At 35.1% G+C, this 27,612-nt stretch overlaps 1 protein-coding gene across 1 annotated transcript in view; it reads left to right on the top strand.

The window, feature by feature from the left end:
- hth (Meis homeobox homothorax) overlaps positions 1 to 27,612 on the top strand; it is a 473,716-nt gene that overhangs the window by 268,505 nt on the left and 177,599 nt on the right. The window contains exon 12 of the mRNA XM_077443725.1: positions 26,403 to 26,553. Within this exon, the coding sequence (XP_077299851.1) occupies positions 26,403 to 26,553 (151 nt within the window). The remainder of the gene's footprint in view (positions 1 to 26,402; positions 26,554 to 27,612) is intronic.

Raw genomic sequence — 27,612 nt, 5'->3', positions numbered from 1 at the left:
GGTTAGTAATATATAAAAACTATGCAAATGGTTTTGAACTTTAATTTAATTTTGTATTTAAGAAGTGTTAATTTTTGTTTCAAATTTGTATAATTACATACATATATCTGGTTGGTTTTCAGGCGTGCCTATTTGATTTTAATTAAAACATTTATTTACCATTCTGTTGGCATTTGAAATTGTAACATTTCATATATGTACATATGTACAAACATATCTATGATGTAATAGGAATCGTAAAATGTAATCATAATTTTATATATTTGTATAAAAAAGTAGGTATTGTTGAAATTGATGATTAATTAACACATTTGTTAGGCAATTCATTATTGTTTGAAATATCTTGATTCGTTTCGTATTGATTGTAATGTGTCAATATTTTGGAAAAATTTAAATTTTTTAAAATAAAAAAAAAATTAATTAAAATTGCATGTACATTTTCATATAGATACATATAAATTAATTGCATATACATTTTCCAAAAGTCCAAATTCTGAGCGTTATATTCTTCCATTTCAATAGAAGTGGATACTATTAATTAGTCACTACATACAAATACTTTACATAAAATGGGTCTTATTTTTTAAATTGTTCCACCAATAAATAAATAAAAAATGGAATCCAATTATTCGATTGTCGTATTTTGTACCATTCGTTGCTTATTTCGAAAATAATAATCGCACATGGATTTTTTTGTGAACGTTTCTCTTCTCGACCGTATTGCGAAAAGTTCACAGTGGGTTTTCATCGCGCTACAACATAGCGACAATATGAATTTAGCGAAATAAAAGAATCGGCAGAGGGAGGAGGGAGGGTTGGGGGGGGGGGTGAGTGAGGATTTTTCCGAGGGTAGGGGATGTAGGAAAAAGTACGCCGGCTTTAATCCTCGTCCGTTTTATTATTGCGCCAGAATACGGGCGAAAGTGGTCCGGCTTATGTCGCGGACGATATGTAAAAATGTACACATTTTTCCAGGAGAAGGGATGAGAGGAGGGGAGGAGGGGGAGAATGTGGACCAGAGGGTATTGCACGTAATACAGAAAATTCTATTTTACAACGTATGCTTTTGTTTAATAATTGCCAACAGCTGGAAGTAATATCTTTTTCCTGTGCGAACGTATCGTACAGAGGAAAAGCATTTTCCTCACACTAGCTTTTCCCGGTCTACTATATGCGCGGTTTAATTTAATTGATAAAATGTGTTCCATTCGACTTTGATCCATTTATATCGCAGTTTCGTTCTCGAATAAATGTATAAACGATGTACATAACTATATGTTTATTCGTTCCTCCTTTTGGAAACTCTTCAAAATCACTCATCCTACAAAAGGACGTAGCTGTACGATGACTCGAACTAGGAAATATGTTCGGCCACTTGAAGTCCCCTTGTAGTCAAGTGCTCCAGAATGAATGCTTGCAACGCCCAACCCTTGTTCGAACCCTCAAACACACTTTCCACCTAACAAATCTGACTTTGTAAGTCAACATTTTCAGATACGTTTGCGTATAAGCGAGTATGAACGTGCGTATAGCGATTCGATCCATAATGTATAGGCAAGAATTTAGTAAATTAAATTTTTGATAATTTTTTAACATTGAATGCATTTGCATTGAAATTCGTGTATTATAATTTATTTTTAAAATTCAATCTACATATGTATGTATATCGAAGATCAATCAAAACTTCTATTATACAAGTAGGACGAATTTTTAGTATGCACAACTCTTACTTAATATTAGTATTATAATCTGTTCAATTCATATTTTTTTCACATTGAATTATATATATATAAGCATATGGTTTATAGTTGAATTCAATGGTGTATTTTTTATTTAAATTGTTCGTTCAGAATTGATGATGAATTTTAGTATGAAAATTTGAGGCGTCAAGTTCTTTGTCAGTTTTGTTAACAAAATTTCGGATCTAGTCAATGAAATTTTGTATTTAGAAAGTTGAGTGTATGCCACATTCTATTGTGTGCAATAAAAAATAATACATTTATTATTTTAACGCGCGTTGACTCTTCTATTGAGTGCAATAAATTCGGCGAAACGACCACCTGTTGATACGGAGCGAGAGAGCGTTCAGCAATATTCTATCCAGACTATTCGGAATAAATTAAATATAGACGCGTTCACAAAAATTGTCATGGCGATTTAAAATTTCGACGGTTTGCACGTATCGAGTGTGTCCGTCCATCTGTCTGTGTACATATAATATGTATTTGCGATAGTATAGGAAGGAGAGTGTTGTCGGTGGCGGCCATTTGCCACTCAACGCGCTTTAAATTGCCCCGGGAGCTTTCGGCGCCCAGGGATTATAAATCACGTGCACTTGGGGCAAAGTGTAAACAAAGCTCGGCAATGGAGGAAAAACAATCCGCAAGAGTTGAAAACATCTGCACCTGTTACGGGGACGTCAATTGTCGACGCGCCTATACTTCACGCATAACGCTCTCGGTGAGCACTCGAATCGTCAAATAATTACGATTTTCAGTTTTAATCGTAAAAACATATATATTTTTATGTGTTTACGGGCTGATGAAAGGTTTAGGCTTATTGCTGCAATTATAGGATAGGTCATTCAAAGGATAAAAGTCAATCAAAAGTGGGATCGAAACGCATTGAAATCAATTGACTGACTGATTCAAGTTTTATTATATACATATGTGTATTGATTCAAGATATGTAGAAACGATTAGACTTATTATAAGTGGATTTTCCTTTCTATTTTCTTATTTATATTTCGTACATATTAATTTTGATTAGACCAAGTTTTGCATGTATTTGTCATAACATTGAATTGAATATTGATTTCCTTTAAGTTAAAGCAGTTAAATTTGTGGTCGCTTTGATTTAAAACAACTTTCAAAATAAATTGACCACTTCATTAAAGTAACCACCATTATATATATACAATACTGATCAATCGATATATTTATATAAATGATCATTTATTATAATAATAATAATTATTCGATTAACTGAATACTCACTGACTGTTAATTTTATTTACAGACCTTTACAATATTTGATCACCATAATCTAAAGTTACTGACTAATTAAATACAGACCTTTAACTTCAGTATTATATAATCATTGCAATTCTTTAAAGCTTATTGGTTATAATATTTAAAGTTTACAATAAAATCAGCAAAAGTCTAATTGTATACGTATCATTTGTAATTAGGTCTGTATATATGTATGTATGTATGTGTGTATATACGATGTCTTCAGTGTGAATGCTCCTTAAGCTTTCATTCAAACGACAATTCACACTGTGCAAATGTGTGAGTAAGTCTTTACGACCAGTTTAGGATTATTTATGCGTTTGCAAAGAGACTGCTTAAACTCTAATGAAGCGCACTACACTTAATCCCTTCGCTCATCTCGTTGGCTAATCTTTGAAATTTCGCGACAGGTTGATGTTGAATTCTTCTCGAATTTATTTATCGTCGTTTTGAGATTTTCGATTGTGCGTTTTTATTTGAGACTTGGCACACGCGAGACGTGTGCGACAGAGACAATTCGCGCAAGTTTCGGTCCGGTTGACAGTTTTACGGTTGTTGGCACAAAGTTCGGCGCCCTCTAATAAACGGGACATATTAATAACTGAAATAAAAGGTATGTCGTCCGCTTATACAGAGTGCTCTTCTATGCTGTATCGTGATAAAATGGCAATGTTTTATATTCGGCGTGACTTTAAACGTCGGGAAACTTTGCGTTAGCGATAGCAATAGCGCACTATATTAACTATATGCACTGAATTAACTCCCTATTAAATTAGCTTATTTTGTGCGAATGGAATTTATTCAATTAAAAATAACCACGTAAGGACTACATAAATACATGTATGTAAATAATTTGAAACAAATATGTCCCGATTTGCTTAGTATAATATAACATAATGATCATTCGTATAAGGTCATGAATCATTAATCATGAATCTACATATGTATTTAACGATTGTTAAAAACCAAATAATATTCTAAATAAATTAGTTTATGAATAATATAAGAATTTCTTTTACGTATATATTAAATAAGAAATACATATATGTATATATAATTTTAAAATATTGGTAATTTTAATGAAGTCATAAAGTGTGACGAATTTACTAATTAATATAATGCGCCTATTATAGGGTATGAATGAAAGACTGAGTTGAATTAAATTACGTTATTTTATCATTTATTTCATTGATAAGATTATTACGAAGATTTATTTAAAAATATTGACCGTTGATAATTTTTATGAATTTGAATGAAAATTTTGTTAAATGTGACATTCATACATAAACAAAACTCACGGGTTTTCATTGCTGAATGTGATAATTTTTGTTTTTTAAGTAACAAATGCTGCTTTTTATTACATCATTAGTTAGTTTGAATACTGATTTATGTTATCCAATTTAAAATTGTCTAGTCTTTGGAAATTTTTAGTAGTCTAAATCCCATTTTAGCGAGTAATTCATTAAGAGCACACTGTGAACGAGTTGAGACTTATGCTATACGTAGGGAATATGATGTTTTGAGTTCTTGGCGTCCCGTAATAGTGAGCGAGTTACTATAATTAGGTATACCCAGAGGACCTGAGTTGCCATAGAGCGATACTAACGCCCACTGGTGGGATGCGAGACCGCCGGAGAAATATATCGCCTAATAATGAGTCTGCTTCGAGTGATTTATGCTGCGTATGTGACATTCCGTGAAGAGAGTGAACTTTCAGGACAAGAACAAAACAAAACAAAACGTAAATGTTGTGCACGAATGGAAAATAGAATGAAAAAAATTGGTTTAAAAATTGAGACGTGATGAATGGCGTTTGTTGACCGGACGTTGACGTGTTAATTTTCGCGACCGCCCGATTTTGTAGTGTTGATAAGTCTAGAAAATTCCAGACATTTTCGCATTTTTGTACCGGCTGGTTTACATTGTGCTTCCTTCGAAGACTTTCATATTCTAGTGTCGAGTTTTTTTTTATATGTATTTTTATTAAAAACATAATAATTCGATAGTCGATCATGGTAAACGTGTTGCGTTTTTCGACGAGTTTTTAAACCCCTCAGGCCACATACGAAACGACGTACCCCGTTAATACGAAATCGACTGAAATTCACAGCTTCAGGGAAGATGCACGCATTAAACTACCCGTTCAACAGGTTAATTTATGCACGATTATAGGAACTGCTCGGAGAAAGTTCGATGAAATTTATCCATCTACTGAAAATTGCTTGAAAAGTTCTTGATTTCAATCGATATAATGTTTCATTTCAACAAAATATGTATGAGCAAGTTTCTAAAAGGAATATGCTGTATAATAACAGAGATGAAAATAAATAATTTATTTTTAGTTAGTACTAAATAGAATGGTACTAAATTTCTGAAAAAAATATTTACATATTTTCTTGTATGGCTTTTAGGGTAAAGATATTATTGTCTAATTTATTATTCTTCTACATCTCGAAAAGATAATTTTATATATGTAGTATATTGTATATATGTATAAGACTGTCGCCTATAAGGGATGATTCAATAAAATATGTTATATACATACATATGTATATCGTACTTTTAAAAAAAATTTCTTAAAAGTATTTTTAAAGATATATTTTTCAAATGATTTCAAACATGACCTTATGACTCTTTGATTCAAATCTGTATAGGTATTAAAACAAATGCTATGCGAATCAGCAAATCCATATTGTTTTATAATGATTTCTTTGATGTATAGAACATTGTTCTATGATTATTCCTCACAGGTGGATTACCCACACTAATATTGCTACAACCAGGCCCGAGGGTATATGGCGCCCCTAGCAGATAGGTTTTCACCCCCCACCCCTTCAATAAATTTTATTAAAGTTACATGTTGAGAAAAATATAATATATTGGGAAAAACAAAATTAAATTTACAAATTTGTATTCAAATTGGGTACGTTTTATATTTTATAAAATAAAATTTGCATAAGCAACGTGTTATTATGGAACATACATATTTTGAAAAATTAAATTCAGAAAATATCTTTCATTCCTTTTGATTGGTTAATATAATTTCGTGAAGTAAATCCGTATAAATATATCCTTAACGTCAAGTTTTTATTAAAATACAATTACAACTAACCATTTGTACCGACGACAGTCTATTGTTATTCGGTAGTCGTTGATATTTGACAGTCGACTTCTTGCGTTCCTCGTAAATGATATTATTTTATAGTCAGTCTTGTTACTGCGAGTAGAAAAATTAAGTTAATTTAAAATATGTGATAAGTTCAAAGACAACTAATTTTTATTTTCAATTTAAAAATCAAAAAACTGGAAAATTTGAGCTGGCCCTGGCTTCAACTAATAGTAAATAAAATCAATAGAAATCCACAGGCAATCCTCGTGTGTGAATTGATCCGTTCACCATATTAAACACAGTATGAAAATGATATTCAAAACGGTCAAGCACCACATAGAAAATTCATCAAAGTGCAGGATCGAGCTATTTTAAACCATAAATTTTACATTACAATGGAAGCACCGTAAGAGAAAGACGAGAGAGTATTCCGGGAACACATTGTAAATTAACATTTACGACCTAAAAGCGCTTATCCTGCAACCAGCTGGAGTGCGCCCTTTGGTAGCAGCCTTCATACCGCGAATCCATCATATGAACACATGCAGATTTGTGCATATGTTGAGGGCCAGTGTGGAAATGGTGCATTTTCACGTGCGATCGCCCGCGTTTCGATCAAAGTGTGGTGCGCGCGCTTCGGCCTGCGGTTTCCGGTCGCGCGGTTGTCAATCACATGGCTCGGTTTTCGTCCGGTTTAAACCTCGCACGTTATTTTACCGATATGCATTGTGCACTCTGGGGTGGTCCACTGACGGGGTGGGTCGGTGGGTGGGATGTGCATCACCCGCGGCTAATGCACCGACTGCCACAGGGCCGTTAGCGCAAATGCAATTTGTTAAACCTTTTAGCCGGTAATAGGAGAACACCAGACGTGAACGGTGAACTATTGGCAGCGGATAAACGCCGATAAGGTATATTTTGTGTGTGTGTATTTTTGCAGGTGTGTGTGTGTGTGTGCGAAAATGCATACGTTGTATGCAAATTTATTGCATCGGCGATAGCGTCCTAAAAGCAACGACAAATATTTAAATTTTATAACAATAACGGCGTTTTTGATAACCGCGGAAAATGTACGGTTCTGGGAAATGTTTAGCCTGTGTTTTATTGACATTTCGAATTTTTATCTCAAAATGATTTGTACCATCGTTCACCATTCACTGCTGGATGAAAGCCTTCAACGCTCTTTCATTCGTCTCTGTTTTGCACAACTCTCATAAACTTCACACATTTTTCTAATATCATCCACCCATCATCTTCCCTGGAGCTTTCCTTTCACCCTTTTATATTATTTCGGGTATCGTTTCAGCACTTCTTTTGTCCACCTTTCGTCCATTCTTCTAGCTACGACCCATAAAATTGTCATTTCAACCTCTTCACTCTATCCACTAAAGGACTTCAAATGTGTAAATAATTCATGACAGATTTTATTCATTAAAAAAGACGTTGTATGCTGAGAAAAGGTCCAACGAAGAATTACAAAATAATTGTTCTGAACTTAAATCATTTTCATATGATACGAGATTGAATTGAATGAATCTTTGGAGACAAGAAGAATGAGAAGTGATTTAATTGAAGTCTATAAATTTATAGATAAAGATTGCAATTGTCTTTTGATAAACCTCATTACATTTAATAATAACAATCATCTGAAAGGTCATACTTTCAGACTTCAAAAAATATTTACTTTAAAACAATTAGAGAATCCTTCTTTGCAAATAGAGTTGTTAAAATTTGGAATAATATATCCAATGAATTAGTAACTTATTACAAGCTTTTTATTATTAAATATAAATGGGTTTTTGTAGTTCTTCCTATTTTTAATTATGTCTTTTGTATTTTCTCTTGTTTTTTTTATTTTCCTCTATTTTGAGTTATTAATATTTTCTTTTCGGTTTTCTTTGTTTTTGGTTTCTTAATCTTATTTAATATTTGTATTTTTGTACAACTTTATATTTTGAAAAACTCCTTGGGTACATCGGCTGTGCCGCCTTTCCTAAGTATTCTTTAATAAATAATAATAGTAGAATACGAATCGATGTTATTGTAAAATTAATAATAAATACATACATACATAAATAGTAAATTAAACTTAGAAGTGAAATAAAATTGCCTGGTTTTTTCGAAAGCAATGCCTCAATTAGGCACATATTATTATTATATATTTTTTACATTTTCAAATAATGTATGAAGTGATCAAATTCGTTTCAGTCATATCTATGTTTGTAATTTGTTTTCGATTTTTATATTTCTTTTTACAAATTTTCAATTAAATATGCTAATTTTGACCAGTACGTCGTCAATAGTTGAATGCGTTCAATTATTCATTAATTCAAAACGAATATTATTCAATCAAATTTCATACGCAATGATAGATCACATCCTCCATTTGATTCGTTATTTATTTTAGATTTTTATCACACCTCGTTTTAATTACAGTCGCACAGAAAATTTGCAACGAATAAATTTTAATTTGTCACCTCAATACAAAATTAATTACGTTGATAGATAATGTCCTTCCTTTGAAGCCCGAATCATTTAAAATGTTTATTACACGTTGAATATTATCCCATACAATTCAAATTACACAACAAAATCGATATAGTCATCACGATCGTAAACGGACACGCCAAAAAAAAGCTATATAATTTTGAATGATATTTTGTCGAAGACAACGAATCAAAATACAAAAAAAAAATGAAATTACCGATATACACACGTACGTCGGTATAGTCGATGTATATAATTTGGGCTCGGGGCTAAGAACCCACCTACCAAGGAGTACCTCAGATATGTGGTAATGGGTCACGACCGCTCAAAAACCATAGAGACTCTACCTCTGTCGGCTATTGGTGAACTTGATGGACGGGACCTCTCATTAGAGGTACCTCGGGGCGGTCCAGCAAAACCTGCCCTATAAAATTATCTACGCCAACCTAATACTTATACATAATATGCCCTCTTACGAGTATAAACCAATGCTCTCAAATCCGCTCTTTCACTTATAAAGGCCCGCCTCCGCTCTCCGCGTTATAAACTATACACGTGTACTTGAGATATACATACATTTTTTTATCATTTTATACATATATATTTTTTTAGCTGCTGTCTGTCGGATGTTTTTGTTGTTTTGTTTTTGTGGTCGTTTCTGTTTTTGCTTCGGTATCTCGAATCGTGATCGAATCGCGTCCATTGGCCGCGAGTCGGATTCGCCAACTGGCCATAATAATGTGTAGGTATATCTAGTGTGGAGCAAACTCGCAGATCTCGCTCTCAGATAATGAATACCTTAAATTAAATTATACCTTTGGTGTGTTTAATGCGGTCTCGTTCTATGGAATCAATCCAATTCGTAAAATATTCCTGTCCAGAAAAAAAACTGAAACGTTCGAGTCTTAATCGGCGCCCATTCCTCCGTGTAATTATCTAGAATCTTTGAGCGCTAAATTTGCGGCTGATTGTCCTGATGAAACCTTCAATACAGTCAAGGCTATCTAAAAAATTCCTCAGTATCTATTTAAGTTGTAAGTATTCGTATAAAAAACATTAAAATCAGATGTGATGATATAATTAGTCGCCTTTGATTTTTCTGAAGAAACACTCCTTCTACATATACATACATACCTACATATATACATATGTATAATACATATGTACCATAAAATCGATATAAAAAGTCTCACATATAGTACGAGTCATATCGCATCGGTGCACATCTTAACAATGTAATTATCTTCAATCTACAACACTTTTGGTAGTTAAATCCGTGGTTGATTATTCTGTTGAAACCCTCAATAGATTTTCAAGGCTAGCTTTTATACTACCACCTATTACGAGGCATGATCATGAACTGAAACGTATAAAATTAGCGGCATTTGGCAAAGTTTTGAACGTATTAATTTATATGGATTTTTTTTGAATTTTTGAAAAATATTAATGCTGAATTAATCTCAATAGCATTAAGGAAAATATCATAGAATTTGATGGTATTATTTAAATAAAATTAATATTCAAAATGAGGCACGACTGTGGTGCTATAATGCATACATATATCGGAAAGCTGTTTGCGTGTCATTTTTTCTTATTTTTTTTATTTATATTTTATTATTTTCATTTTAACAGCCGGATATGCTATAATACGTCGATCCTTGATATACCAATTTCTCAGAATTCTTATTATGATTGACTCACTTATGTATATGTTAATTCGAACGGGTTGAACATAGCCGTAGGGTAGTAGCTCGATCGCGAGAGCAATGCCCCAGACTACGCACCGTTCATATTCGACAGTCCGTAATGTCGTATTTTAATTTTTTTACATTTTCCAAAACGTATGCAAAACGAGGTGCGGAGATCGTATTTATATTTTTTCAACGTCATTTGACAAACTCGTGTATCCGCTTTGAATAATTACCCCAAGTGTGAAAGATTAGGTGTGAATAGGCGTGACAAATTCGATGTTGTACATTCGCCATTGCGGTCGTACTAAATGCACACACAATGGTATACGCGTTACCGCAATAGTGTACTTTACATTGTAATATTGTCCAGATTATCTTATAAACCAGCTGCTCTCAACTGTTGTACCTACGTATAAGTGACTGCAGCCGACTGCATCGTGTATGCAAATGTTGATTTTGCCAAAGGAATAACTTGCAATATATCATTCGAACGTCGCAATATATTATAATGCGGATTAGTTCATATTTTATTTCATTTTTTCAAGGTTTTCTGTTAACGTTTTAAATTTCGAATTAGTCGAAATTAATTAATCGACGTCTAAAACGCACTTATAATCCGTCTGTGGCTGTCTGTACGCGTCGAAGACGTTATTTTGGTTTGGAAATTTGTTTGGCACATAAGTTGGAATTTGGCGAACAGATGTTCTGCGTATGCGAATGTCAAACTTTGCGCTTCTGCAATTTTATTTCTGTGTACGTGTGTGAAAAGAAATAAATTTTTGGTACAAATAAAATATTTACGATTTACGTTGTCGGAAAAATCGACCGTTTTTAAGTGAAAGCTTATTATATTTACGGTGAAAAGTCGCACCTGTACGTTTGATAAATAATAAATCAAAGCTGATTATTTTAATTTCTCGTTGTGTAAATATGTATAAAATTTAAAATGAAAGGGATTCTGTATGGCTAACGTCAATCGTATAGCCTGGAGATTGACTGGAAGTGACAGGACAGTGTTATAAACGAGGCATTATATGAGTGTCGACCAAATTCCATTACAAAGATCGAATTTTATTACAAAAGAAAAAGTAAAAATCATTTCAAATTATATACATATAATTTGAACATAAAAGTACATAAAAGATGCACCAAATCAAACATTCCATGCACGAATTTTAGGATGATTTTTTATTTTTTTGCAAACCCGATCGATATTTACACTTTAAATATTGAAATACATTTTAAAGCTCTTCATGAATTTAAATCTACACTTAAATCTCAAGTGAAAGTAATAATAAACCTTGCCGAAAAAATCGCCAGCGAATAAATTCCCAAAAAACACTTTCTAAAACTATCGATTTCCTAACCGTTAAATACACATTGATTAATTTCAAACTGTCCATCTCCACATACATATTTTTTTCCGTCGATTCTAACTAGACGCCGTCATAATATCGTACATAATACCGTCGAAACAACATAATAAATAAGCGAACATTAATCACGTGCCAAATACACACACACATGGATATGTGCAAATCGGCAATTGAAACCGGCGGACAACCGGACAGACGGACAAACGGTAGCCTTTTGCTCATCAATCACGATTATTTCTGAATTCGGTACTTGTGCAACTTGTGGGGGTCCTAGACCTGTCAATCATTTGATACATACATATCTCCGTGCGAGTCGAAAAATGCAATTAGTTATACGCACCACTACTACGTACGTACGTGTCTGTTCTCTGGCACTTCAGGAGCTTTCGAAAAAATAAACACACCGTTTAATATACATATTATATATATAGCCAATAGTACGGGCCATGGCCAGACCACCAACCGACTTAAAAATTGCTTCCGTTAACTGTACAAATAAATAAACATCAACATTGCATTATCATTCGTATTCGTGCGTGTATTCTAAATGCTAACTAACTACTGTGTATGATTTTTTTTTAATTATTACATTCATATACCTGTACTAAATCTTATGTTGTATGTAGATCGAAAATTTCGATCTGTTCGTCTCCACAGGTATTAAATTCGATGATAATAAAATGCGATCGATCATTTTATGTATGTGTGTATGAAACTTGTGTGGAAAAATGTGTTGTTTGCGTATCGTAAAGATTGCCTTTTACGGCCTAATAAAATAAGTGGTTTCGCACTTTAGAATATGTGTGCTTGTTTATGTTTAGATTGATCTGAAGGGGCTAACTTTTGCTTTATGGATCGTTTGACCCGTTCTTATTGATAGTATAAATTCTTACACTTTTTTTTTGTTCTATAGAATTTACCTTTATGTCAGTACATAAAATAAAATATATATATTTTGAAATTTGACAAGCAAATCATTTAAACATTGCTAGACAACTTTTAGTGCCTATTGTTCTTAAGCACCTGGTGTTATCAGAGTCGTTTTAAATTGTTAAATAGGTACATTTGTTTTTGAAGATAATATTAAAAGTATTCAAATAACTTATTAGCAAGCTGTAAAATCTTTTGGTGTGTATATTTGCAGAAAATCGACATAAAATGGACTATAATTTCAGTTAAAAGTTATTCCTGACATTTTGTGGTAGACTGGGTATATTGATTTATATATTAGATATATAATATTTTTATTCTTAAATGCTTTTTATTAGTACTAAGTTATGTTCACAATACATCTTAAATATATTTTAACAGGTACTGACCTACAGACCATTTTCTATTTTACAATTTTTTTGTTACTAATTATACATATGTATGTAGAATTATATTTTTTTATGTTATTGTACAGCATAATAGGAAAAAGAGCTCAAAAATCTTTTTACAATTTATATTATATAATGAAAGATAGATAATGTATTGAGATACATAGGTAATTATTCATTTTTTCTATTCAAAGATTGAATAAAAAAACCCACAACTTATAGATTTTTCTAAAATTTTATATGAAAGTTCAACTATTGGTTCAAGAGATTCATATATTTCTTGATATTAATAGAATACTTTCAATTATAATTAAACCTAATTCCAAAATAACTAGATATCAAGTAATTTACAATCAAAATTTCCAAATCTTTCAATAAATAAAATAAATCATCGAGCTTTAGTCAAATTCATTATATGTATTGCATGAAATTTAAGTGCAATTATTTATATCTACAAAGCGACACTTTCCCTCGCTATAAAAGCAGACATTTCACTTAACAAAACCCCAACAATTCGACGCGATCAAAACACTCGATCGTATTATATAGTGAGCGAATACGTAGATTTATTTGTTTATTATCTTTCACTAGAGCGCGTGAATTTATCGTCGTTTTAAAAACCGATAAAATTGCAGCTAAATTATTCGATTTCGAAACGACTGTTAATTGAGCCGGAATTCGACCAGTAGTTTCGGGATTCGAACCGACCATCTTCCGACTCTCATCTAAGTGGATCTCTGAGCCACACAGTGTTTACATCTTATGAAATATACCATCTCGTAAATCACAAGTGCGGAGCGATCTCGAGACCCCCCCATACACACACATTCTTATTTTCACTACCACGTGTTTACATATCTATCTACTGGATATATAATTCTTTTATTTTTATTTCTAATTTAATTTCGCCTCTCAACTGCGCCTCGACCTATTTTAGGATCTTATCCCGCATTAAAAAGGTTAATGGATTTCGAATCGGAGAGCCGCACGAACGCAGAAACAATAATTTCGTATCGCTGACTGTATTTTTTTTGTGTTATCGTCGAAGCAAAAAGGATTTATTGAAATCGAGGACGGAATAAATTAAACTTGGGTATATTATTGTACAGTTGAAACGTCGGCTGTTTAGATTTGAAGTTCGCGTATTGTCCTCTCTTTCTATTGTCCATACGTTTCGTATCGGTTTTTCTCTCTCTGTCGGCCTATTCAAGCGATCGAAAAGCGCCTGAAGCGACTCGGAAACTTACAGATAATTTTATTGCAGGCTCCGATATGATATATTAATTCAATATTGTAAAAAAATGAGTCGTAAACAATACGCGCGTGTACAGTGCATGTCACAATCGATGGCGTACGTCAAAAGTCTAGATAGGTGAATGATTTCTGTGATACGCTTAATGAATTTTGGTCTAATTGCTAATGATTGATACGTATTCTCTTGAAATTTGTAGATAACATCTACAATTTTAGAGAACAGCGGTTCTTTCAATACTTGAAATTTGAGCTTGATCTCTATTGTATATAGATCAGGACTATTATCGGTAAACATTTCTTGGAAGAAAGTTTGATTGACATGATTATTAAAGATGAACGTATTATGATCACCGAGCTGTTGTCACAACTTCATTTGTATATTATATTTACGTATAAAATGTGTATGTGATTCAGAAACAATCACTTTATACAGAATAATACCTTTTCAATAGTTTGAATTGCTTTGAACTTATATAAATGTCGTAAGTAGTAGTTAGAGTATAATATAACATTTGCAAATCGAAAAATATTTGAAATTACATATATGATATATTTTCTATTTACAAATCAGCTTTTTTATGTTTATGAATAATTTAACTCATCAATGATTGTTTAGTTTCCAGACTTACTTTTTATTGCAGTGTTTTAAGTCAATACAATTTGGGTCAATTTGAGTGTTGACAAAGTTTAAAATAGGCTTGGGTATGTTTCCTCTAAAGCGATTTTCCACATCGGCGAACAGCCAATCCAATCCGCAGCTCAAATGTGCTATTCTCACCCACTTTTTCCCTCGTCTAATTAATGAAGCAATATCCGTTTCGTTTTGTGTGTCGCTCTTGTCGTCCCAAAATGAGAATCTCGTGGGGGAGGACCGGGGGGTGGTTATTGCGAAATCCAAATCGGCAATCCTAACCCATTAACCGCCCGCACCCGACCGTCTGATCCTTGTCTGGTATGACTGAGCAATTACATAAACATTTCCTTTCATCCGAACCGATGTCTCGTAAACTTTACAAGCGAAATCCGCTTAGGCGAAACTTGGCTCGAATTTTCCCACCCACAAGTTTCACCCCCGTCTTGCATACTATCGACTAGGGAAAACTCGAGGCGAAATTTGAATGCCAGAACGAAAGTTGGCGTGGAAGTTCCGCCTCGCGATTTGTACGGCGGCTGAGGAAAGCTCCGGGTGAAACTTTCAAACTGTACTCTTCGCAGTGCCGGGACAGAGTTTCGCCTCGCGTTTCGCTCCGCGTCCGTATGAAGCTAGGGGTGAAATTTCAGGGGTGGCTCGGTGAAGTTTCGCTATCGTTCAATGCGGGGGAAGTAAAGGAAGCCACCTCGTAAAAAGCAAGTGCCACTAAAAATGATCGTAACAATAAAATCCGCGTTCGGGCTGATCCCCGAGACGCCCCGGTTGTTCCCGGGGACTCCCAGGGATAAACGGCGTCGTAATTGCCGCCGGATTGACGCTTAAAAAACGATGACGTTCCCCCCCGTTCCCCTCATCTAGCTGGAAAATTCAAAGGTGACGTTTCGCCGATGCATTTCCCCCCGAATGCGAGTTATCGCAACGATTTGATCACCTGAATGATGGTGGTTGAAGGGCGCGTAAATCTTCCGGAAATCTTGATACGATTGTATGCATATTAAAAATGTATATTCAATAGATTTTTGTATTTATGTATACAGTCAAAAGATTTTCCCTATTTGTACGTATTTTTATTTATACTTATCTTACGTTATTGATGTGTTAAATTTTGTGACAATGTTTGACATATTTTTATACAGTTGAACGTATGACTTCTACATTTTAACTTTGAACTTAATTATATATCATCATCAGTTATTCGTCATCCCCTGCTGAATTCCATTCGTCTTTGTGTTGAGCAACTCTCATCTATCTTATCCCACAATTTCATTCACCTATTTGCTCTGTAGACCCTTTAACATTCTATCGGGTACCATTCGAGCACTTCTTTCGCTCATCTATTCATCTAGTCACGTGACTCGCCCATTGCCATTTCAATTTCTTTACTCTCACCATTACATAAACTAACTTTGTCACACTTCTAACCCACGTATTCCGTTTCCAATCTCTCCTCGTTATGCTAAACATACAGCGTTCTATAATTTCTTGAGGATATATCACTACTAGTATTATATATCATTGCCTGATGATTCACTATAAAATTATACATCATACGGTATGAACTCTACACACAGTATCACTCGCAACATAAGCTGGCGACCACGGGAATTCGGCAGATAAGCGACTGCCCTGCACTGAATTACGCGTGGTCAGCATAATAAAGAAAAAGGTACAAGATTTCTTTTCTTTTTTTTTGATTTGGAGAAATGTGTGTAAGTCGTGTACATGTAATTAGTTTTAAATTTACATGTATGATGTCAGATGCTGAAAGAATTTGGTTGCAATAAAATATTTAAAACAAGCGTTACATTATTAATACGGCAAATAACGTGTCAATGGTGCTTTATTCCATTAAAAAAAAAAAAATACGATAACATTTCGTGTCGAACCGCAGTAACGGCACAGCGCGATAGAGAGCTCGAGCTAATTGGCAAGTTTATTCGCGAGTATTTAATTCCGAATCACCTGTTCCGCCAAGTCGTCGAGATTTGCATAAATTTCACCTCTCTAACAGCCGAGGGGTAGTGCGTCCCTTTGATTATTTAAAGACATTTACCCCTTGACTCGACAAAACGCCATTAACTACACATCGGTGATCCACCAGCACCGACGACCCCTCCGAATCACCGGCGTCCAAACGGCACCGGAATAAACTACAATTAAATTTTAAATTAAAATCAATGCTCGAATGACTGCACTTCCCCAAAACCGCCCCCGCCCCCTCCGACCCTCGCCAGAGGATTGTCCCCACGCAGAGCACACTTGCCAGAACCTTCTATGTATGCATCCGTCCCTTCATCGGGGCAACTCATTTGTTAAAAGAGGGATGGCGGAGGGACTGTATAATTTTCGGGACATCCGTTTGCCATATCTCGACTTCCAACATCCCCTTAATGGGTGTCGATAATGTTCTGTTTGGTGCGTTTCAAGCGATTTTCGCATAAAAATCTTCATAATTCCTCCTAGTACAAGTCGCACTTTGGCCCATCGCGGGTGCGTCACTTGCATTCTTTCGCACGTGGGACGTGTCTCGTTTTCAAAACTGACCCTTTCAAAGTGCCGATCGAAAGCTGAGTGTCCCTGGTCGTTAGAGCTGTCGGTTATGACGTTCTTCCATCGAGTGTGGGCTGCTTTATCGGGGGTTGAAAGTTAATGAGTCACGCGCTGGCAGGACTTTAGGTTACGGGGTTGGGGTGCGCATCGTGTGTCCCCTACATAGGTCCTATCTGCGACCCCATGGTTCTCTCTCGGTTCGTGTTATTTTCTGGTGTCAGTTATGGTTCGACGAGGTGACACGACTAGGGTGACACGACGATCTGAAAAGAGTTCGATTTCAAATAAATTTGGCCCAATTGAAAGACTTTGAAGAAAGTGCGGTATACATTACTTTCAACTGTTCTAAGAGGGTTAAAATAATATAAAATAAATAAAATTTTCACACAAATACGAATTATAAATACACAACATTATATTAAATTATTTATAATTCAAAATAATTGCAAAAATAGTTTATTTAAATGTAGTGAAAAGTGAAGCGTATAACAATATCGACCTGAGCTATCATATCAAACTTTTTTTTACTATTTTTTTATCGAATTATATATCATTATAATTTGTAATATATATTCATAATTCCTCCTAGTACAAGTCGCACTTTGGCCCATCGCGGGTGCGTCACTTGCATTCTTTCGCACGTGGGTCACTCCAGACCTATTTAATATATATGGAGAGTATATAATGCGTAGAGCACTGGATGGTTGGAAGGGTGGAGTGTCCATTGGTGGAAAAAAACTATCCAATCTTCGGTATGCGGATGACACAACGCTCATAGCTAATAATCATGAAGAAATGGCCGAACTGATCCGTCGTGTTGAGACAGAGAGTAATGTGCTTGGCCTCCAGATAAACCGCCCCAAAACAAAAATTATGATAATTGACCGTCACCAACAGCTGCAAAACAACAACTCAGCTTTAAACGGTATAGATGTGGTTGATAATTTTGTCTATCTGGGGTCACTCATATCTAACAACGGCGGCAGCGAATTGGAAATACGGCGCCGGATTACATTGGCAAAATCGGCAATGTCACAACTAACGAAGATTTGGAAGAATAGAGCCATTACAACTGCTGTCAAAATCCGCCTCGTGAAGAGTCTCGTTTTTTCTGTCTGCCTTTATGGTGTCGAGACGTGGACCATGAAGGCGGCGGATAGACGGAGAATCGATGCCTTCGAGATGTGGTCCTGGAGACGGCTACTGCGCGTGCCTTGGACCGACAAACGCACGAATGTGTCTATTCTTGAAGAATTGAAAATCAAGGATAGATTGTCAACAATATGCCTGAAACGTATATTGCAGTTCTTCGGCCACATTGCACGAAGAGGTGAGGAGAGCCTGGAGCGGTTGGTTGTGGTTGGTAGCGTCGAAGGCAGAAGAGCCAGAGGCAGATCCCCCGCACGCTGGACTGACCAAGTATCTGCAGCGACGGGCGCTTCCACGGTAGCAAGTCTTCGCCTGGCCGAATTTAGAACTGAATGGAGGCAGCTGGTTGACCGCACATCATAGTCACGATCCTCAGTGATGAGGGAACCGACAGCAATATATTCTTTATACTTATATACGACTAATTTCGATTAAATCTTTGGATACAATTTTAAATTGGGTCAAATGTACATATGTGCCGCATCAGCAAGTTGTTTATTAAAAAAATGATTTTTAGATTTATACTTTTTGGTTTAAATAATTATTTATTTAGTGTTAAATAATTATATAAATCATATAATTATACTGTTTGTATTAGGTTAGTTTATGTACAAAAAAAAAGTATTTTTTTCCACATTGGTATTCCTATGTATTTTTTTTAATTAATGCAGTATGAATATTATATTTCATTAAAATATGAAAATAACTTGTCGAAATGTAAATAGGTGTCGACCCGCCTCATAATCTTCCATTACAGGCACCGAGGGGGGGTGGGTGGGGATGGGGGGGAGGTGTAGGGGTGAACCTCGAAAATTAACGGAGGGCACCCCCCATAGAAAAATGTTTGCATAACAGTGCCTAATGATATTAATATAGGCCTGAGAACTGAGGGGGTGTGAATTCGCCGGGGGGTGGAATGGGGAAAATTCGCTTTTCACCCCTAATGGAAGATGGAGTGCGGTTTTGTCTGCGAACCGTTCACTCGTCACTAACCAAACACAAATGACAAATATTTGATTTGCATCTCTCGTGTAATGCGTCGAAAATCTCTAATTTTACATTTGATTTTTTATCGGAAATACTTAAGTTTATAATACCGAGCATACACTGTTAAAGATTAGTCAAATTTCCAAACAAAAAAAAAACAACAACAAATCAATGTAATTATAAATGTAATCTTGTATCACAGATATGTACAACATAAAGTATGTTAAATTATTCTAGAGTAATTCTACTCAATTTTGCTATATTTTGATAATGTATGTGATTATATAAAGCAACTAAAACTCTGCACTTATATCAAACAATTATAGTGAAATTTTATTTTGTGTGTCAGCCACATCTTATGCAAGAGCGAAGTTTAATGTCTACTAGTTTTTTTTTATGAATTTTGGGAATTGAACTATTAATACATAGTATAATTATGTGATATTGAAGTCAGATTTTCGATACCACTTACTGTAATATGTAGTTCCCAATTTAGATTTTAATGTGATTTTTCTAACATTGTAGGAACAAACATATATATTATGTTTAGATAATTTATAATCTCCAAAATATCTAATAAATAAGGCACCTAAGAGAAAATGATCAAATTGAACAACTCAGCTATGCTTAGGCTCCATAAGTAAACGGATCTTAAAATTTACATACATTTTATTTTTACTATGAAAATATACTTAACACATTACAAGCAGGCGAAACTTGCATTAGATTACATTTGATCATCGCAACCCATTCAATATAAATATACATATACATACATATGTACATATGTATATGCTTTTGGAACTAATCAATCAACTCGACGGCCGCTTACGCGTACGCAAAAGGAAACTTGCGAGGGTGCAGCGGGCCAAATTGCATTATGCAGGGAAATTTCATATGTATCTATTCCAGGGTGCACTTTCGGGGAACGATTTGAACTAATCCAGTGATCTATCATTACATTAGCGAGAATCTACCCTCGCGTATCTGCCACGCAACCCACGCGTCAGGAACTGTCAAACGACTCTGACCCTTACGCTCTTGTGCGCAAAGACTACAATCGATATCGATCATATGGCGTACTTAGGACGTTTCGGCGTCTGCTTTACGCACATAAACAAAAATAGTTCACCCCGATAGGACACATGTGACTTTTCTGGAATTCGACAGTAGCACTTTTTGCGGAGTCTGTGACGGATTTATTTATTCATATTAAATTTTTGCATGAAATTCTTCAACGTGTTTGATTTATTTAATTAAATACAATGTACAAATGTCTGAGCGTGATAAATACCTTGCTTTGATTGATTGGATCTGTACTAAATTTTTAACACAATCTTGAAAAATAGCCATTAAGATTTCACCGGAATTCTCTTGATAGATATGTAGGTCGAATCTACGTAATGTGTCATTAGCTTTTGATTTAAGCTCATAGATAACATGAACTGACTAAAGTGTCATGAAAATCATGTTATAGCTAATATGTGGATTGACTCATCAAAAAGTAAATGCCAGATTCAAAAGATCTCCCAAAAGTTTTAACCCAGTTTCATCATCATTATCCACAACCACCCACTGCTGGATGAAGGTTCCACCAATACGCTTCTATTCGTCTCTGTTTTGCGCAACTCTTATCCATTTCATCTCACACAATTTCTCAATTTCGTTTACCCATCTTTTTCTTGTCATCTTATTTTCACCCCTTTATAATATTTAATTGTGGGTACTATTCTAGCACTTCTTTTGTCCACCTTTCATCCATCTCTTCATTATATCCCCTTTAACTTAGTTTGGAAAGCTCCTGTCTCGTATCTAGAAGAACGGACTATAGATGGACGAAATAAGTGCTCCAATGGTAGCCAAAGATTGTAAAATGGTGCATGGAAGGCCACATGGGAGATACATAGATGGATGAAATCAGAAAAATGTTTGGAATAAGATGGACGAGAGTTGCTTAAGTCTGAGACGAATGGAGGCGTGCTGGAGAGGTCTTCTTCCAGCAGTGGATGATGAATAGCTGTGAATGATGATGTTGGTGATATATGTTATGCCAAAATAGATATTTTTAAATTTAGTTCATTCATACTTAAAACATTTACTTATTTTGTATGCTTATTTGATAATCGACGTACCTCTTGTTTAATACTCGTACTCGTATTTGGTGGCTATTCTAATGAATATAAATAAAAATAAAATAAATAATCACAAATAAGCAGTGGTCTAGCTTAAATAGCTATGTAACTATAAGCAGATCGTTTGTTTGTATTTTAATAAGACTATTAAATATGTGAAATAAATCGTAGAGTAAAACATCTTCTTTATCACTTTAATCTGCTGCTAGTTTACAACATCAGCCAGACTGGCGTTTGGAGCCACTTAAGAGATTAAAGAAAATGACCGTTTTTAAACGCATATATTTATTTATGTCATCCGAGTATTTATACGCACGTATAGACTCTTAGCCATCTCATGGCAAGGCGCGGGAGAAAAAACTCGAGGATCAGTCGTAAAGCGACATAATTCATTCGGTCGTGTGCTTTCCGCTTTTACACACCGAAAAATATATTTATATGTATGTATGTTACGATTCTGGGCGGTTTTCCCCATTTATCCCCGGGTCAATGATGTTCACGAGAAGGCGCAGTGTACGAGAAGTCCGCCATGTGCAACGGAGCCCTCGGATAAATGGATGTAAATATAAATAAATATATAAGCGGGGTTGAGCGTTTGGCTTTAACCAGGCCCCTGCCTAACAACTAGCGAGCAGCAGCTTTTAGCCCAGCCTCACTATGCGATATAAAGAATAAATGCCTTAATCCGATTTGCCCGTCATACATCGCTCGGCTCGTTTCAGCCGCGCCGCGTTGATTTGATTTTGTTTGCCGGATGAATATTTTATTTCGGCATATACATATGTACATGTGTGTTGTGGAAAATTCATGTAACCGATGCGAATTGTTATATATTTCGCTGTGCGTAAATAAATAAATAAATTTGTATGTGTGTGTGTGCACTACTATTTCTGTGTATTTACGCTAATGTGTTTTTCCCTGTTGATGGATTGCGCGCGTTAGGATGAAACGTCGCGCAGGAGCGGTTTAATTTAATTGACTCCGGGTTCTGGCGGGTGCAAAGGCAGGATAGAAAAATGGGGAATGCCAAACGAATCCCTTAATACTCCGTGTATGGCTGTCTATAAATAAATATTTATTAAAAAATTATATTACAATTTGTACCACTTCAATGTGACACCTAATCGAATTCGTATACAAATTCTACCCTAACGTATCAATTTACTTTTGGTCGAAAACAATCATTCTATGTCGTATCGTAGAATTACTATTATCTGAACTTCAATTATCCGGATTGTATATGTATAGAACAACATAATTGTACAAATTTGAACGACAACGTTAACTCGGAACTTAAAGTTATCAAAAAAATAAATATAAACATCATCCGAGTTGTAAATATCAATATATACATAGTTAGTTTCACTTTAGTTAATTCCTAACAATCTTAAAATTGTGAGCTGATTTTTTCATTTTTTTTTATTTATTTCTTACTAGTGGTTTTACCCGGCTTAAGTCTCTTTCGAAATTATATATTAGATTGCAATCGAACATGTACACACATTCGCCTTTACAGATCACTACAAAGCTACAAGTGTACTAATACAGATACAATACAATCAATACAAGGATTTTACACAATGCGAATTCATACAAATCATCCACGGTGACATCTATGGAGAAATTTTTGCAGCATTTTATTATACAAATTAGCGGACCTCAAAACTGCCAATTTACAGAAACCGTTTCAATGAAGATTAGGAAAATTGGCAAACTCTGAAAGGAGACGATCGATCTGGAGTTAGAAACTAAGGTCTGGTCAACAGCTACTAGTGGGAATCGAACCGTGACCATTCTGCTCGAAAGCATAATATGGTAAATACTAGTCCACGCTGCTGGCTTTGAACCCCTTCAGATCAATTTGCAATTTTACTGACCTTTATAGGGGTTAGATCTCATTTAAGTTAGAACATGTCTCCAACATGAAACTAGAAGAATTTAATGACTAGGAGGACACGATGACACCTAGTTATTCAAACGATTCATAAGAATGGTTCCTTACAAGGAGATTACCCGCACGAGTATTTTTCACATGAGTATTGTTTACACGAAAATCCCGCACGCAGAAATATAATATTAAAGAAAACGAATATAAAACCACTGGCAATTAATTCTCTTTACATGGAAAATAATCCGTTCGAACGAAAAAAGTCTAATATGAAATTGATGCAATATATGTATATAAGTATGTATGTATGTATTTATATATGTACATACAAAAAGTAGATAAAATTGCTGAAAAGATTTTTTTAAATTTAAAATGATTCGATTAAAAGAGAGTCACCGGCTATTGTTATCAAAATTGATGTAAAATATTTTTTCATATATAAAATACGCTATCGTCATTCTGAGAATATTCATGGCTGTCTGATATTTTTTGTGACAATAAGTCGTTACAATGTTTTTTCCACAATCACATAGAAATAATTTTTCTTCAAGCGTCTCAAAATAAGTAATAATAGAAATCGAAGCGATTTATCGAACGTGCGAAAGAGACAGAGCGATGCAAATTCATCGCCGCTAGAGCGAGACGCAAAGCGCACTCTTGGCAACGACCCACCCCTTCACAGGTGAATTTATTTATTAAAATAATTCAATTGAATATTTGATAATTTAATAGTTAATCGACGCGAAGTTTTCACAGCGACGTAACTTCGGCAATTAACGAACTAGCATTGATTTCTTCGACGAAGTTTTCCCTCGGCGAATTTTCGCCTTTTTCTTGGAAACGGGCGAGAGGAAAAGAGAGGGGGAGTTTTTGAGAAGCTCGGTTTTAAATCCGAGACCGCGATGTGAACATTCACTCAGATTCAATTACGGCACATTAAAAGTTTGTTCAGCGCATAGCATTAACCGCTGCGAGACGTGACTGTGCCGGCCTAGGTGCTTACAAACGCCGCTTCTCAAACGTTCCTTGAATCGATTCCACACCATTTGCAATCCCTCCAATCTCGCAGCCAATTTTAGAACCAGTCCAATTCAAACAATCCAAATTAAATTTCATACACTCGTATATTATGCAAATTTACTACGGATGGAGACAGTTGAAGATTATTTTAAAATTTCTCAATTTGTTTTGGTGCAGTTTGAGCTGCATTGACCTAGGCTCGCGATGCGGTACTAAAGCGGGGCGCTATCTGTCGTAATTAGTTAAAACAGCATTTTAAATGCAAAGCGCACAGCTATTCCGTAATGCGATAAGAAACAATCATTAAAGGTGTGGCAACTCTCCCTTGCCTCCCTCGATCTTAATGGTTCCACACTATTGATGCTCAAAAGGGTCGTGGAACCTGCCGACTCTTAGCTAATAAAACATTTGATGCTTTTCTAGCTGCGGGGCAATTTCTGCATTGCTTTAAAACCACTTTGTATGCGGTTTTATTTAGTCTGAAATTTCTGCTTGTACGGGCCAAACCTTACAATCAATTTTTAAACAACTTCAACTGAGCTTATTTTCACGATATTTTGCATGCATATTGATTTGCGATGACCACATAATATTCTGACAAAATTTTAGTTGAATATTTTAAAAAAGTTATTAAGAAATCAATGAAAGTTCATAGACATGTTGAATAAATGGTATATGTATACTTGGTTGTCTTATAAATATGCTATTTAAAAAGTGTTTTTAAGTGATACTATTGATCTTGAAAAGTGAAAAAAGATCAAGAATTTTGTCAATGCCTTTTCTTATTTCATCTCTGAAGAGAAGTAAACCCGAATTCAAGCAGCGAACTGCCCAACAAATAAAATAATAGATCAGCACATGCCGGTCATTCAGTTGAGAGTCTGCGCATGCGCATTGTCGGAGTAATGGTAAGAACACACTGAAAAGTTCGACATGAGACGTGTTCGTGGTTTCCAGCTGTGATGGGCTTATCCTCATGTCATTTTTAATTCGTATGATCTTATTATCTCGACACGTTTCTACAAATATGAGAATCACCGTTATCGATCACTGACAAATCTATGTCAATACAAGGATAAAGGGGGGGAGGGTGAGTTTTGCCAAGGATCGCGATGGTATAGATTAGGCGGGCTAGCGTTTTTTGCATGTGCGAAACTATAAAACAACACGCACCTCGTACCACTCTGTGTGTCTGTGTGTCTGCAAGAACACACTGAATCGTACGGCACGGACGCGCCTTTAGTTTTCATCTGGGATGGGTGAATCTTCACATTTTTGATAATTCGTACGATCTTATTATTTCGACAAGTTTCTCCGACATTTCTGCAAATACGGGAATTACCGCTATTAATCAGTGATAAATTAATGTCAATACAAGGATAAAACATCACCGCAAACACTCCGGAGGGTCAATTTTGCCAAGGATCGCAATGGAATAGATAAGGCGTGCTAACTTTTTTTCGCATGTGCAAAACTCATCATTGTCATGAAATAAGCCTTTTAAATTATATAAAAATACTAGGGCTTCGTTCGGTATTTGTCATATAAACCGCATAAACATAGCCAATCTAATAGTAAAAATTTTATTAAATTTATTTGAATAGTTTTATTTTATTTAAATTTATTTGAATATTCATTTGTTCAATGACATCACGGATTTACAAACTAATAATAGTTACGAACATAGTTACATACAAAGGCTTTTTCAAAATTTTATATTAGATTAAAGCCGTTTTTAAAATCAATGATAATTTATTTATTTATTATTTTTTGTTACAGGCGATGCGAGTAATGCAAGTATCGGCAGTGGTGAAGGCACGGGGGAGGAAGATGACGATACGAATGGAAAGAAGAACCAAAAGAAACGAGGAATTTTCCCCAAAGTTGCTACAAATATCCTGAGAGCGTGGCTCTTTCAACACTTAACGGTGAGTTTAAACATTTTTTTTATCATTATTATTTTAACTGTGGTCCAATTATGTACGATATCGTAACTCGTCGGGTGAAAATTGAGCAGTTTCCGGGATTTCCATAAACGTTGTAATTCTCGTCGGACGAGACAAGTTCCTTCGGAGCGAATTTTACGCTCGACTTTTCAAACAAATTAAAGATTGGAAATTTATGGTGATTACTCTCAATTTGGCCGGTAATCAATTTAAAGCGTACAAGTGTCGTAAAATTCATTTTACAACGTAAAAGTTAACGGGGGCCCCCCGAGCGCGACGGGACCGCAGGTGGGCGAAGGCTCCGGGGGCTTTGCGGGGGGGATCCGTGGCTAATTCGCCATTGTCCCCCTCCCCTGCATCCCACCCCCGCGTCAATGCTGCGAAATACTTTAAAATAATACCAATTTGCCGCTGCGGAATGAACGGCCTGTTATTCTGATGGATTACGGACTTTTCGGACTGCGTAGAACTTGAGGCGATACTTTTCAGTTCGATTGACGTAAAAAATGAATTTTTACATTTTACACAACGAAAACTTTTTCCCAGTGGAGCTAAAATGTAACTTCAATAACTAAATGACGTTCCTTGAATATTACATGGATATATACATACATGTATTATTTCACCTTAATTAAAATCGAAATTACGTACTATAGACGTGCAGTTATTATTAATACTAACTAATTTTTAACATTTGAAATACATATGTATACAATACTAAAAACATTTGAGAAGATCTGAGAGATCATACTCTGAGAGTTCAAAAATAAATAAATTAGACATTCCTCTTTTCAAATCGACTGATCAAAATTTTAAATACTGTAATATGGACATGTAGAGGGGTTTCCGATATTGAGGTCTGGAAGTGAAAGACGCAGCGAGTAGTTTTAGAGGCAGTTTATTTTTCTTGATCCGTCGATCAGCCAGCTCCAAATGAATTTATACACAGCGTGGACTCTCAGCATAGACAGGCCATTGATCGATGGGTCGCAAGACCTTATTGGCTGTTGTATACAGCTTGTTGATACGTCGAGATCTTTT

This window comes from Arctopsyche grandis, chromosome 13, assembly GCF_051622035.1.
Source record: "Arctopsyche grandis isolate Sample6627 chromosome 13, ASM5162203v2, whole genome shotgun sequence".
NCBI lineage: Eukaryota > Metazoa > Arthropoda > Insecta > Trichoptera > Hydropsychidae > Arctopsyche > Arctopsyche grandis.
The sequence above is the reverse complement of the archived record's forward strand: the minus strand, read 5'-3'. Positions and strand labels throughout refer to the sequence as shown.